This window comes from Dufourea novaeangliae, unplaced genomic scaffold (genome assembly GCF_001272555.1).
Source record: "Dufourea novaeangliae isolate 0120121106 unplaced genomic scaffold, ASM127255v1 scaffold307, whole genome shotgun sequence".
NCBI lineage: Eukaryota > Metazoa > Arthropoda > Insecta > Hymenoptera > Halictidae > Dufourea > Dufourea novaeangliae.
Genome location: NW_015374187.1, coordinates 46,975 through 62,693, shown reverse-complemented (window position 1 = coordinate 62,693; position 15,719 = coordinate 46,975). Strand labels below are relative to the sequence as shown.

At 38.4% G+C, this 15,719-nt stretch overlaps 1 protein-coding gene across 1 annotated transcript; it reads left to right on the top strand.

Moving 5' to 3' along the window:
- Positions 1-545: 545 nt before the first annotated feature.
- Positions 546-15,719, top strand: LOC107192143 (N-acetylgalactosaminyltransferase 7). Its single transcript, XM_015581342.1, has 12 exons — positions 546-614; positions 755-930; positions 997-1,202; positions 2,834-3,000; positions 3,062-3,269; positions 5,913-6,089; positions 6,167-6,410; positions 6,490-6,711; positions 7,230-7,328; positions 7,399-7,524; positions 15,197-15,343; positions 15,501-15,719. Exons 2-11 carry the CDS (start codon positions 775-777, stop codon positions 15,335-15,337), a joined length of 1,746 nt encoding a protein of 581 aa, XP_015436828.1. The 5' UTR covers positions 546-614; positions 755-774; the 3' UTR covers positions 15,338-15,343; positions 15,501-15,719.

The following is a 15,719-nucleotide window of genomic DNA, read 5'->3' as shown; positions in this document are numbered from 1 at the left end:
CGTTCTCTCTTTGATCGTTGTTTAAACATGTTTAAATGTTGATAATACGATAACAACGTATACCGTTTCATTCAGGAGAGTTTACAGAATAATTTGGCGTAACAATCAACTGAATAACTATTAATGTTTGAACACAGGAAATGTTCAAACTTGAAAATTTGCATTTTTTTTAAATCGAATCCTCGGAAACTGAGGGTGATGACAAAAAACTATTTACGGATTCGTATTCAGCACAGAAGTATCTATAAGAACCAGCAAATAGATGTTCGAAGAGAAACAAAAAGTTAAATTTTGTTGACCGGTGTACATATGTATGTACAATTTATATAATAATAAAAGTTAATTTGAGGTTATATTTCGTGTTTACTATTATGTACACTTATATACAATATTATATTTTTAATATTACATACGAAAAGAAGATATGTATTGGTTTTACTTATTTTTAAAAAACTTTCTACTTTAATTGTTTAAACGTTGAAATAATTAATAATTCTATTTACGACATTTGCGAGAAATGACACATATAAAAACGACATATTATACGTACATATACGACGTCTCGTAACGCATTTACGACATGGTGTAAAATACTTAACCACCTCTGATCATAAGTAAGTTTAATCTTGTATTTAAATATCCTTAATACATGAACAGTTGTTTCTTTGTTCACAGAAACAGAAATCATCTGTTCTTCATACAGTCATATAAATGTTTCTTTTATGTATATACATCTGTCAATTTGTATTTTCAGATACAGTTATAGTGACCAAGATGAGAATTGTGCAGCTAAAAAGAAATCGACTTCTTAGTATTATTATTTGCAACATATTAATTCTTTTTATATTATATTTTCTTATCAGTGTTATTTCTGATAAACCAATTAATAATTTAAGAGAATATTGGTCAGAGAGTCTAAAGAGCAAACAGGTACATTAGAAATGTGTTTATCTTTGTATATGCAGAATGCATTTTACCTTTAATGCTATGTTGTAGGTTCCAGTTTTCCTACAAAATCTAGGAAACTTTGAACCACAAAATGTACCAATTAAGACTGGACCTGGAGAAGAAGGTAAACCTCATATCCTGAGAGATGATCAACAAAATGATATTCAGCAATCGGAGTCTGAATATGGCATGAATATGGTATGTTCTGATGAAATTTCATTAGACAGATCTATTCCTGATACAAGAATGTCTGAGTAAGTTTATCCTATTAAATTTTGCTTTCCTTTTCTTTAAAACAGGGGTTTTGGCAGAAGTCCAAAAGCTTGTTGGGTCATACAAAAAATATTCTACCAAATCCTTATTTTAAACAAAAAATGGAACTAAAATAAGATGTTTGTGTTCTGTATTAAATGTGATTTTAAAGCTCATAGCACATAATATGCAGTAAGCAAAGAGTAAAACATGAATGAAATTATTATTGATTACTGTTATGTTTCAATGAACAAACTTTATATGCCTATCACATTATCTTTAAAAAAAGAGATTAATGTAATGTTTGCATTTGCTTGGACTTTCTAATGTTTGTAATAGTACGTTTAATGTTTGATGCTGCCATATCCAAAAAAATCCTGTAAATTTTGTTATGGGTTACTGAACTTTTGATTTGACACATTTAATTTCACTATAAATTTTAACAATATTATATTCTTCGAGCAAGATTTGATATACTTTCTTAGGCCCAGGCGTTATTTTGCAGTCGTGTCGATTTGACGTCGCGTTCTGGCACTACATTTATTTCTATGATGCAATTCACACGTGACGCAGGTTTCGGCGGCAATTTTACGTCTTGTTTGCGTCTATTTTGTGTCTTGTTTGCGTCTTGTTTGCGTCTATTTTGTGTCTTGTTTGGGTCTTGTTTGCGTCTTGTTTGTGTCAATTTTGCAGCTGCAACATACGAGCGGTCAAATAATCTTAACAATTAGTAATTACCTGATTTTAGTAACCTTTTTGATTACTTAAAGGAGCATTTAGTAGTTTGTACCAGTTTTGTAACTACTTTAGAATGAGTGTGAAATCGTTTGATGAACTATATATAAAAATGAATAAAAATGTTTGTTAAATAATAGAACGTTAATAAACTTATAATAAATGAAGGAATTAATAATAATAAACAAAAAACCTATCAAGATATATAAAACACGAATGAAAAGAAAAAATAAAGAAGTAAAATATTAAACTTAAATACTTTTTCTATTTTTTGTTGGATAACATTTAAAACTTCTATTTTAAATTGTATTTTCTGATCTGTATTTAAAGTCTTTATAATTGGAAGTAGTGATTGTAAAAATAATGAATCTTCATTCGTTTTTGTGATGTGTCAGGTGTTGTTATAAGTTTAATTATCATGTTTTCTAAAAGTCGTTTTCGTTTTGATGTTGCGGCAATAATGCTTGTTCGTACAATAAATGACGTATACTGGATAAATGAATTGCTCGAGAAAAATAATCGACTATCCCCTGAGATATTAGCATCACATTTGCGATTTGCAATACCTCCGTTTATTTCAGAAAACGCAATCTAGTGGCGAAGTTGACGCCGAAACCTGTGTGACGTGTGAATCGCTTCATACATATAAATGAATGTACTGCTAGAACGCGGCGTTAAATCGTCGCGAATGCAAAATGACGCGTGCCACTTGTGTGCGCCGGGACTTACATTTTACTCAATCTTAATATACATAGAATACAGACACAGAGATTATGTATAAACAGACTGAATAAAATCTTCTCGCAGGCCATAATTTGGAAACCCTTATTTTAAAGTTATCAAAAAAATCTTCACAAGTATACTAAATATGTATAAAAATTATGTATCTAATTAACAGATGCAAACATTGGAACTATCCAGAGATACTTCCTCGAACCAGTGTAATCATAGTATTTCATAACGAAGGTTGGTCAGTATTAATGAGGACTGTCTATAGTGTAATAAATCGTACTCCTCCACAATTTCTAGAGGAAATTTTACTTGTTGATGACTTCTCCAATAAAGGTAAACGAATCATATATTCGATGAAACAAGGACGTTGTCGATAAATAGTCATTTTTCGCAGATAATTTGAAAGGGAATCTGGAAACATACATAGAACAGTGGGGAGGCAAAGTGAAATTAATAAGAAATTATGAAAGGCAAGGCTTAATAAGAACCAGATCACGCGGTGCACGAGAAGCCAAGGGCGAAGTTATAGTCTTCTTAGATGCTCACTGCGAAGTTAATGTTAACTGGTTGCCACCTCTTTTAGCCCCAATCGCTGTCGATAGGTAATTACTTCACTCATTACAGGTTACTGATGAGATCAAGTTGAATATGCATGTTAATTCTTTTATGAAAGGAGATGCACCTTTTATGTTGCGTCGGCTTCTTGGGAGGAGATTGTATCGCTAATATCTGGACCTTTAAACATATCATCGGTGTTTAGTAGGGCAATCACGGACTCGGTAAACCGTGATTATGTTGAGAGGGGGTGGTGTCTGTGCGTCGGCACGAGCTTGAGTAAAGTAAGAATGATAAATGTTATTTGTGCACTTGGGAGCACCAGTTGTGCTGTAGGCTCGATTATTGACTATCTCAAAAGATTAGCTATTGGGACGTGTTGCGTCTACTAGCAAAAAGTTGCTTATGGGGATGTGTTGTATCTATTATCAAAAGACTATTGTAGATGTGTATTATTTATGTGTTGGGATTTTTGGAAATGTTTCAATATCTTAATGGTTCCCGAGAACGTGAAGCAGGTCAGATTGGCTGTGCTGGCGTCAATTCTTTTATGAAACAAGATGTACATGGCGCCGGCTACTTGAAAGGAGATTTTATCGCCAATAACCGGAGCCTTAAACATATCATCGGTGTTTAGGTTTGGTGGCGGCTCGAGTGGCAATACTTTATTGATTCCTCGCGGCCTCGACGTCCGGGTGTTGTATGACGGCAAAAGCCTCGACGCTCTAGCAAAAGGACTGTGTCAAGAGACACTGAACTTACCCCAGAACCCTCGGGGAGATCGTTCGTTTCAGACATTTTTCTAACATTTACTTATAAATCCGAATCAATTCCAATACCCAAGTTTTACTGCATCAAGTTCTAATACTAATCATAAGAAATAATGATTCATTTGTTATGCTTGCGATGTATTCGATTTATATGAACTGGTTTCGAATTTCAGAATAAGTATCTGTAAGTTTTGAAACTCTATTTCTAAGTACTTCAATATTAGAACGAATAACACCTCTTGCAAGTAGTATTTGCATCATGAGAGTAAAAAAAGGCATTACCAATTTCACTGAATTCCTACAAGTTTAGGAAAATTTTTCTGAAGAAGCTTCTGCAGTTGCTGTTTAAAAATAATAGTTGGTTTACAATATTTATTTTTAGTCTATCTTTTTTTTGCTTATAATATTCCTTATTTTCGAAAATACTCTTTCTAAGGGTTGAGATGTTGCCATTATACAAAAATATTCACGTGCAATTCTCAATAAAATATCACAATAAGTCCAAACTGCACAGCCAGATTTTGTCCGATGCCTGTTATAAGCTTTTGTAACCAGAATGGCTACAGATTTTCTGCAGGGTCTGCTATAAACAATTTTCTTGACGATGCTGCCAGCAGGCTCTGTCTGCAAAACCCATGTCAAATGCGGAAACAGATGTCTATGGATTTGTAGACAGATTTCGTCAATATTTGCTGCCAATTTGCGCACAAATTGTTTATAGGGAGGATATTTGAGGACGAAAATAGTACAGGATCTTCTTTACAATTTAAATATTTTGATGTTTAGTAATTCTCTATTTCTATCACTGCAGCGGATGAGCTAGTGGATTTGCATCTGTAATTAGAATTTCAATACCGAAAAGTGATCAAAATAAAACATTGGCTTCTTAACTTACATATATCTGCATAATATTAGATATATTTGCGGATGTAACATTAGTGCTTAAAGTTTAAAACCTACTCAACCAGTGTTTGATTTTACCCTGATAACCAGTTGTGTACAAGTATCGAATAAATTGCCAGCAATAAATGACAAAAGTTGTCTAAAAAACCATAGCCATCTGTTTCCGTATTTGACTTGGGTTTTGCAGACAACGCCATCTGACAAAATGTTAAAGCAAATTGGCAGAAAGTCTTGCAACATGACCTATGACAAATTGAGACCAAAACCGGAACAAGGTTTGCGCAAGCCAACTTGCTGCATATGTTGCTGCCAATGTGTGCGCAAGTTATTTATAACAAATCTTGCATCAAACTTGTAGCCATAACTTTATAACAGGCATTGGACAGAATTTGGCTTTGCAGGTTTCGCTAATTGAATACTTGGACGTACTAATTTCGTTTTCCAAAGTATTCATATTGTAGGATGTCGAATGGGGGAAAGAATCGGACACGTCTTAAATATTGAAGTCGTTTATTCTCTTGTGTTCGACGGGTCGAGACTGACTGCCTCGTGTCCTCGCATTCATTCTTTATATCCATGTTCACACAGCACACACATACACACATGCATACATACTGCCGCCGAATTCGCCGGGTGACTAGGTATCGACTATTGCGTTTAGGGCGGCATCGGTCTTTAATCGACGCTGAAACGCAAGATTCGTCGAAGCTGGCGGCTCGACAAAGTCACGCCTCGACTCGCTCTTTGGTGACACCTGATCCGATCGCGATACGCGCGATTCCTGTAACCGTCAGTCCGACGCGGAACGCGTATATTCCTTACAATACAGCGTTCAAATCTGTCCCGTTTAGGTTCCGAGTTTACTTCAAAGTACTCCTTTTTTTCGAAATAGTTATGGGCGGCTCGAATTTAGTTAATCAATGTTTAAACGTACTTGAGAAGTACTTGAGCGCATCACGGCTGATAATGTTTGCAAAAAGTGATAATTTTTCTTTATTATATTTTGAACATTTTTAGGTCTGTGATGACAGTTCCCATAATAGATGGTATTGATCATAAAACATTCGAATATCGACCTGTGTATCAAGAAGGACACTTATACAGAGGGATTTTTGAATGGGGAATGCTGTACAAGGAAAACGAACTTCCTTCGCGGGAGCAAAAGTCACGACCTCACAGCAGCATGCCTTATAAGTAATTTACATTAAAAGGAAGATATTCTTAGACTGGTAATACAATATTTGACAAGTACTTGGCAATGCTTAATTTAGGTCTCCTACTCATGCTGGTGGTTTATTCGCAATAAATCGTGAATACTTCTTGTCATTGGGTGGATACGATGAGGGATTACTTGTGTGGGGAGGAGAGAACTTCGAACTGTCATTCAAGATATGGCAGTGCGGAGGTAGTATTCTTTGGGTACCGTGTTCCCATGTCGGTCATGTATATAGAGGATTTATGCCGTACACATTTGGAAAATTGGCTCAGAAAAAGAAAGGACCACTCGTAACTATAGTAAGTAACACTGTATTGTTGAAACAAGTATTTCTGAAAGACAGAAAGCAACTGCATTTATTGTTAAATTTCTCTATAGAACTATAAAAGGGTTATTGAGACGTGGTTCGATGATAAATATAAAGAATTCTTCTATACACGTGAACCCCTTGCAAAATTGCTTGACCATGGAGACATATCTGAGCAACTGGCTTTTAAGAAACGAAAAAAGTGTAAAAGTTTTAATTGGTTCATGGAGAATGTGGCTTATGATGTATTTGATAAATTTCCTGAATTGCCACCAAATATTCATTGGGGAGAGGTACCGTTAAATTATAAACATTTCATGTACTCCGTCCTTGATTTATGCATAAGATACGTTCCACAATATTGTTTTTATAATGATACTAACCACTTGCCTTATAATATAGTGTGAGACTCATGATAGGTTTTACTAACCAAACATAAGAAAGACGTGTCAGGCTCGTGATGGATTTACCGGACCAAACATAAGAAGCACATCTCCAGTTCGTTGTTTTTCTTTTCCAAGCGTAAAACTTGACTGATATTGGTTCAAGTGTGTGAGCGAAACAATCACCGAATATGACACTCGCTGTTACGAAATAAATTATAAGGCAAATGGTTAACGGAAAATCTGTTTACATCACTACTATTAAATTTGACTCCTTCGTTAGTATAATTGTTTTTTTTTTTGACATTTTCTTCCACTTTCAAATATAATAAAGATATTTTGGTGTTGCATCTCTTGCGATTCACACACTTATATGTACACGTGTTTATCTATGTTTTGTGCACTTATTTCATTTCTTTAAATTTTAGTTACGAAATGTAGCAACTGACACGTGTTTGGACACAATGGGCCATGCACCTCCCAGTTTAATGGCTACGTCTCATTGTCATGGATTTGGTAATAATCAGGTAATCGAAAATTATCATTTAATGAATCGTTTTATTTATGAATGACGACTGATGGAACAATATGTTCTAGTTAATTAGATTAAATACAAAAGGTCAATTAGGAATAGGAGAACGATGTGTATCAGCAGACGGACAAGGAGTAAAATTTGTATTTTGTCGGCTAGGAACTGTGGACGGTCCATGGCAGTATGACGAAGTGAGTACGAAGTGTATTTTTGTATATTTTACAGAATGGTCCACGGAAATGGTCCAAGTTATATTTCTTGTGCTGTTGCAATTAGAAAAATATTTCAGAGGATAAAGGTTAAAGTTAAAGCAATCTATTTCCCTATAACAAAATAAACATATATTTTTTTTATATAGATCGATTCTTCTTGTCGTTCTATGTAGGAAAGTATTAAGTTAAATGGTCGAAAAATAAGTAGATTGTGTGTAGGCCAGAGCCACTGATTTGTATACAGGGTGGAGCAACAAGTATTATCTGAGATATCTTCGAAACTATAAGGTTCACAGAAACATTTGTTGAACCAAAATTGCATAGTACAGAGAGAGACATGGCGCAAAGAGTTTCTTTGCAAGTGGACGTACTTTGGATATTTCAAGGTCACCTCCATTTTTTCAAAAAATAGATCAGTATGCGTTAGTTTCCGTAAAATGATAGAGGAGCTTAAAACGAGTTCAACAACCTATTACATAAGCTCATTGAAGGCCATAGAAAATAGAGAAAAGCGATATTGCTTACGGTTTACTTCACTGAAAATAAACACTGTTTGAAGGACACTTCAATAAGTTTGCAGAATAAGATGAACAAGTCGATATGCTACTCATTTATGGCGAATGCCAACAGTCTGTAAGGACAAAAAACTTGTATGCTGAACGATGTCGACATCGGTCACAGCCTTCCCGTCGAACATTTAAAAATGTGTGTAATAAACTTAGGCAAACGGGTAGTTTAAGTGTTCGTAAAAGTGAATGCCGACAGCGAGTAACGAACGAAGAAAATGAAATTAGTGTGTTCGCAAGTGTGGCTACAAATCCTCCTATTAGTTTGCGACAAATTGAACGCGAATCTGGCATTAGTAGGAGGAGCGTACTGTGCATTTTGCACCGGCACAAATTTCATCCGTACCATGTTAGTTTTCACCAACAGTTGCAAGGGAACGACTTCATAAATCGCGTTTAATTTTGTCGATGGGCTAAACATCAGAACCAAAACAATGAGTTATTTCTTAATACCGTCTTTTTTACTGATGAGGCAACATTCATAACTCATAGGAATGTTAATTTGCATGACATGCCTTTATGGGCAGCGGGAAATACACATTGACTGCATCAGGTTGAACAACAGAGACAGTGGTCTGTGAACGTATGGTGCGGTATCACAGGTGATATAATTTATGGCCTCATTTTATCAATGGAAATTTGAATGGCAACATCTACGCTAATTGGGTAAAGGATACATTGGGTCCTTTGTTAGACGAATTGCCTTTATTTACACGACAAACCCTGTGGTATCAACATGATGGATGCCCAGCACATTATTCATTGATTGCGGGAAGGAAAGTCGATTAAATATTTCAAAATCGTTGGATTGGACGCGGCGGTCCAATATCGTGATCAGCTCGTTCACCAGACTTGACACCCCTAGATTTTTTTCTAGGGTGTAACAAAAACGTTGGAGGACCCTGAAATAGGAGACTCGTGAGGTGATTTGAAACAAGTTTTTCCTTAGCACATATGTTATCTAAGGCTTCGTTAACGGGATACTAACGAAAAACTCCGATCAATCAAAGCGCGAGGCTGCTGGCGGAGCTACCGCGGTAGCGTTGGCTACGCGCTGCGCTTGTACTACGAAGCTTCGAACAAGCAAGTCGGTATGCATCGCAGGAAACTGCGTATTATAGCAAATAAAAAAGACGTAACAAATAAAATAGAACTTTTTATCATCCTTCGTTTGTCATTTAAAGAGATTAATGAATGAAACGTAAATGTAGGAAAATCATGTGTAACGTAAAAAACGAATGCACAGTTATATTTTAAAACAGAATGGAAAATAATAATTATTTGATGAGAGTGGCTAAGGAACTTGTAAATTTCGTTTTCAAATATCGCATTAACGAAAAGGTGATGTACCAGAAAATGAACGAGAAGTGATCATAGTTCGTTATTGACATCAAAATCCGTAGTTCAGTAACGGGTAACAATAATACTGATAATGAATAATTCTCTTTAAGAAGCTGGAAGAAAAAGTTACGTACGTCTAGGCGGCTCAACAACACGGCGTTTCGTCTTGGGAATCGTCTACCAAGACTCGTCAGTGGGGCTGACGGTAGACCACCCGTACCCCAAAGGCCTGGGTTGCTCCTCGGCGGAGCCCCTTAAATAGCCAAAGGCTCTAATTACCGTTTGCGAGAGAACTCGCTACCTAGCGGCTGCTACCAAAAACCCAGGCGACTGGGAGAAACGTCTTCACGCACCGCCTGTCCCATAAAATCTCGTACCTACGGAAACTTGCGGAATTATTGCCGGAAAAAAGACATAGTTTGCGTTAAATTAAGAAAATAATAATCACCAATAAATTGAATAGAACAGGGTAGCGCTCAGTCCTCAAGTGATCCCAGATATACGGCACCAGCCAAAGAGTTGTAACGTCAAGTACGTCCGGGTTATTCCATCGAATATGTATTCACGTCACTGCACGACCACTAACATTGATCACCCGACATGATTACTTAATGTATTTTCAATCGACCGTGTATCTACGTTACGAAAAGTGGTGGCCCTGAAAGGGATCGATTGTTTTCAACTTATCAGATGTCTCACGTAGCCAAACACTTGCACAGCAGCATCCGCATATCCGTTATTCTGTGTGTACCACCAGGGCATTGCGTACTACTCCCGTGAACTGAACATCTCTGTAGCCCGGTTGTTAACCTACTGACAGGAATTTTTCGAAGGAGCTTCCTCTACCCCCAAGTAGTTTCCCATCGTAACATTGTGAGTTCACTTTCACCACGGCAACAATATTTAGGTAGGAAGAAACCAGCGTTCTAAGAAAACACGTGCTTTGCAGAAGTGCAACGAAGGAACCGTTGTGCAGTTTCAACGAAGCGCGGGCTCCGTTAATTTACTGCCAGGATACCCATTTCTTCGAGATAGAAAACAGATATCACGTGTATCGGCTTGAAATGGTCCGAAAAGAAGAAGACCACGGACATACTTATTGCTTCGAGATGAAAAACAGCAACTACGTTTTCCTTGAGGAGCAGCAGAACAAATTTCACCGACACATGTTGAGTTGACGCTACTTGGCCCTTTCCGAGCACCTTAGCAGACACTGGAACGGACATTTCGGTTATTTACGGCCTAATTGCTTCGACCTCGTAGCAGACGTGGATTCACAAGGAAACATCCCGAATTGACAATCGCGGATTTTTATACAACTCTGTGAGATTGTAATTCTTATAAAAATATTTGATACGTATTTCTTTTTACTGTTCTCATCCACGTTGAAGAGGTAAAAACAGCCCTAGATGGTAAAAGAACCTGGCGCTCCGCTATTACGGTCATTTTATACATTTTTTGTTTTTTATATTTATATGTTATTTGATGATGATTTAGTTTTATGATTACCTATCAATATTGTTTTTCACCTCATTGAAATAATCTGGAGTGATTTCCTCGTATTTTGTATAAGATGGAGTACTTGGATTGTACTTCAACGCGTATTATTAAACAGATAGTGCATTTTTACGATTTCTAAATATTTCTGTTACGGTATGCGATGCTGGTTGATTCCTCAAATGGTTGAAATTCGGTCTGCAGATATAACAGTTCCCTGCGTCTTGTAGCTAAACGTCCGCTCCGGCCTCTGCTAAGGTGCTCAGACAGGGCCAAGCAGCGTCAACTTAACATATGTCCGTGAAATTTCTTGTCCTGCTCCTCCAGGAAAACGTAGTTTCTGCTTTATATCTCGAAGCAATTGGCATCCTGGCAATAAATTAACGGAGCCCCCGCTTCAGTGAAACTGCACGACGCGACAGTTCGTTCGTTGCACTTCTACAAAGCACGTGTTTTCCTAGAACGTGGGTTTCTTTTTGCCTAAATATTGTTGCCACGGTGGGAGTGAACTCACAATGTAACGGTGAGAAACTACTTGGGGGTAGTGGAAGCCCTTTCGGAAAAATTTCGTCAGTCGGTTAGCACTTGGGCGACAGAGATGTTCAGTTCACGGGAGTATTACGCAATGTTCTGGTGGTACGCACAGAATAACGGATATGCGGCTGCTGCTGTGCAAGCGTTTGGCTACGTAAAACATGTGATAAATTGGAAACAATCGGTTTGTTTCGGGGCCACCAATTTTCCTAACGTAGGAACAACACGTTTGATTAAAAATACATTAAGTGATCGTGTCGGCTGATAAGTTTTAGTGGTCGTGCAGTAAAGTGAATACGTACTCAGTGCAATAACCCGGACGCACTTGACGTTACAAGTTGGTGAGGTATACCTACGATCACCTGTGGACTGGGCGATTCCCTGCCATAAACCGTTTCTGTCGTAAATGACCAGGATCGGTACAGTGACCTACTGATACAGGTCTGCAAGCTGCAGGTGAATTTCCGGAAGAGTGAGTTGTATTCAATGTATTGTTGATTATTATTTTTTTAATTTAACGTAAACTACATATGACTTGTTCCCGGCAATAATTCTGCAAGTTTCCGCACCTACGTCTTTCTTCGGGCTTATTAAAGATTTTGTTTAAAAAAATAATTGTGTATTTGTCTTTTTACGTTAAAAATGATTTTCTTACATTTAGGTTTCATTCATTCATCACTTTAAATGACAAACGAAAGATGATAAAAAGTTCGATTTGTTATGTTTTCGTTATTTGCCATTATACGCGGTTTCCTGGGATGCATGCCGACTTGCTTGTTCGGAGCTTCATAGTACAAGCGTAGCGCGTAGCCACCGCTAGCCCGGGAACTCGGCTGGCAAACGCGCGCTCTGATTGGTCGGGGTTTTTCGTTAATATCTCGTTAACAAAGCCGCAGATAACATTTTCGCTAAGGAAAAAGTGGTTTCAAATCATCCCAGCAACCCCTCATTTTCGCGAAGAGAGACATTTTTGAGACACTGTATATTATATACAGGGTGGGGCAATAACTATGTCCACTTTGAATATTGCCGTTATTTGTAATAATGTGAAAAAATGTTACAGACAAAATTTACACGGTATAGAGGGGGGCATATTGTGACACAAACATTTTCTGCGTGGGTGAAGGCATAGGGGAGATTTCAAGGTCAACTCTATTTTTTTTAATAGTATGTTACGTTTTTTTTATCGCGATGTGATAGCCGGAGTTGAGACGACTTCACCGAGCTATTATTGAAGGTTATGCAAGGTCAAATATGGTAGAAAAATAAACTTTCTTACGTTACAGGAGATGCTCGAAGTGGTGACCGTTTGCGTCAATGCAAATTTGCAATCTTCGTATCGCTGCATCACGTGCATGTCTTAGCGTTTCTAGCACATAGGCGTTACTTGTTTTTTTTTTTTTTTTTTTTTCGAATAAAAACCTTCAAAAGGCGCTGAGAGTGCGAAGACGGCCCATGTAGGATTTTTACCCACTAAAACTTCTCGGTGACCCTCTCGGACGACAGACCAACCGCGGGTACATGTAGAACTTCCACGAGCGGCCCCGCCCATGCTCCTCCCCAGAAGGAGGAGGAACACACCTCGTAACGAGGGGGACAACCCCTCCCCCCCCCTAGGGACGGTTCTTCACCGCCCCTAGGCCTCCTTTTTTGAACTGGCCGCGACAAGAGCGATACCCCCAGTTCTGTCGCCCCGCGGGTAGCACGATGGATCACTCGTTCATCTAGCCCGTTGGGGTGCTTGAAGAGCACGGAGGGGGGACGTACGTGTTATGGGGCCCTGGGGCCACCTGTACCGATGCCGGGAGAGGAAGGGCTCCCGCAGAGGCAGCAGTACGCTGTCGCCTCCGAGCCCTCCTCTCCGCTCGCCTTATGCCACGAGCCGATCCCGCTCTTCGGCCTCATTCCGTGAAACCACCTCCTCACAGAAGGAGGCGACGGCATTCCACGACCCCTCGTCGCAGACCATGGCTTCCACCACGGTCCGCAACGAGAGGTCCCACCCAATGACGCGCTAGAGGTTCCGCCGCTCACCGGTGAACGACGTGCACTCCTCCAGCACGTGCTGCGCGGAGTCTATCTCCTCCCCGCATAAACGGCACTCCGGCGTCGCCTCTGCCCCAATCTTATGCAGATAGTCACCGAAGCATCCGTGTCCGGTGAGCATCTGCGTGAGCCGAGGCGCTACATTACCATAAACCGTTTTGTCCGTCGATGACCAGGATTGGTATAGTGACCTAGTGACCCAGGTTTTCAAGCTACAGGTGAATTTTCGAAAGGGTGAGTTCTATTCAATTTATTGTTGATTATTATTTTTTGAATTTAACACAAGCTATGACTGATTTCCGGCATAATTCTAGAAATTTCCGCATGTAAATTTTTCTTCGGGTGTTTTAAAGAGACTTATTCATTATCCGTAACATTGTTGCTCGTTACTAATTTACGGATTCACATACATTTCAATAACGAACTACGATTACTTCTCGTCTATTTTCTATTACATGGCCTTTTCGTTGATAAATTATTTAAAAAAGAAATTTACGTATTCCTTATCATCTCACTTCAAATAATTATTATTTCGATTCTTTTTAACAAAAGAACTGTGTATTTGTTTTTTACGTTACACATGATTTTCCTCCATTTATGCTTTATTCATTAATCATTTTAAATGACAAAAGATGATAACAAATTTGATTTTATTTGTTACGTCTTTGTCATTTGCTATTATACGCAGTTTCCTTCGATGCATGCCGACTTGCTTGTTCGTGGCTTCGTAGCAGAACCACAGCGCGTAGCCAACGTTACCGTGGGAACGCGGTGGGCAGACTCGCTTTCTGATTGGTCTGGGTTTTTCGTTGATATCTCCTTAACAAAGTGTCGGATAATATTTTTGTTTAGGAAAGTCTTGTTCCAAATCGCTTCACGAGTGACCAAGTTCAGGGACCTGCAACATTTTTGTTACATCCTGTATATGTCAATAGCCGTGCGTCTGGCTTCATTGGTAGTAAAGTCGGCTGTGACTTTACATTATATGAATTTGGTGGAAAAAAATTGGCCGATTGGGTATCGGGCCAGAAATTGAACCCAGGTCTTTTCTTTTCCGGGCGACTGCTCCGACCACTGAGCTACCCGGGCCGTTGACGATTCCGTTTTTCCAAATTCGTATAACGTTTGGTTAGGAGCTCATAAGTTACCGACCAAAGAGGATAAGATAATCCTATCTTCTTTGTTGCCGATTTGATGAATCAAATTCGCGGGTGACGAAGAGAGCGAACGGGACACACGAGACTGTAACGAGAATGTAATGACATAGTAATGACGTAGCGTTTTGCAATGCTAACCATCGACCTGTGAGATACCAGTCTTTCCCCTGTGCCGTTCAGCTTTCTAGGGCTCGACAACTTATCAATTCCCCAAGTATACTCAGACAACAAAGATGGCTGCCGCCGCGCGCTCTATCGTCTACATGTGAAAGATTTTAAACAAGTGTCTTTATTAAAGAAGAAGCTTAAACGTTTCTTCATTATATTGTAAGCATACAGAAGTACACTGGTTTTTCGTTATTTTTATGATCGACATTTTTCTTCTAACATTTTTTCCTGACCGCAACCAGAAAAAATATATGACACTTGGTCCAGTTATGTGGATCATCCTGCGTAGTAGGATGGAGAAGTCTGTTGTGAATAAGGAGCTAAACATTAATAATTTCGTAGAAAACAAAAACGCTCCTACATCGAGTTTACAAGAAGTGTATGGCGCTTCATCCTCAAACGCAACAGCTGTCTCTAATGCCATGTGACGTTAACAATACGTATCAACAGTGGTCTTTCCGTCAAATTCGTCCGCAGTGGTGAGAAAATGTAAGTACTAGGGCTATTTTCATACAAGGTGCTTTGCGCCGAACTGAGTACTTTCAAGTAAAACTTTATCTATGTGTTAATCACTTTTCTTTTATGTAACAAACCATAGTTAAGATTCTATTTTTTTACTCTATTTAATACATTTTTACTATGTAAGGCTGTGACCACACAGAGCGGTAAGCGTCAACATTGGCATCTGGAGCGGTAACATTAAGCAGTGTATAAACATACCGATGAGTGTTGAAGTGATGTCGTAGTTGTTATTTTTCAGTCTGTAACATATCGTGGTAACGTTCGTTACGATATACCCCCTGATAACCAGTTGTCTACAAATTTCGAGCAAATTTCCAACAATAAATAACAAAAATTGTTTAAA

What these genes read in the sequence shown, in the direction of transcription:
- LOC107192143 (XM_015581342.1), top strand. Translation starts at nt 775, where the DNA reads ATGAGAATTGTGCAGCTAAAAAGAAATCGACTTCTTAGTATTATTATT. An exon ending in CACAGCAGCATGCCTTATAA is followed by an intron (nt 6,090 to 6,166) that starts GTAATTTACATT and finishes TGCTTAATTTAG; the next exon opens with GTCTCCTACTCATGCTGGTG. An exon ending in ATGGATTTGGTAATAATCAG is followed by an intron (nt 7,329 to 7,398) that starts GTAATCGAAAAT and finishes AATATGTTCTAG; the next exon opens with TTAATTAGATTAAATACAAA.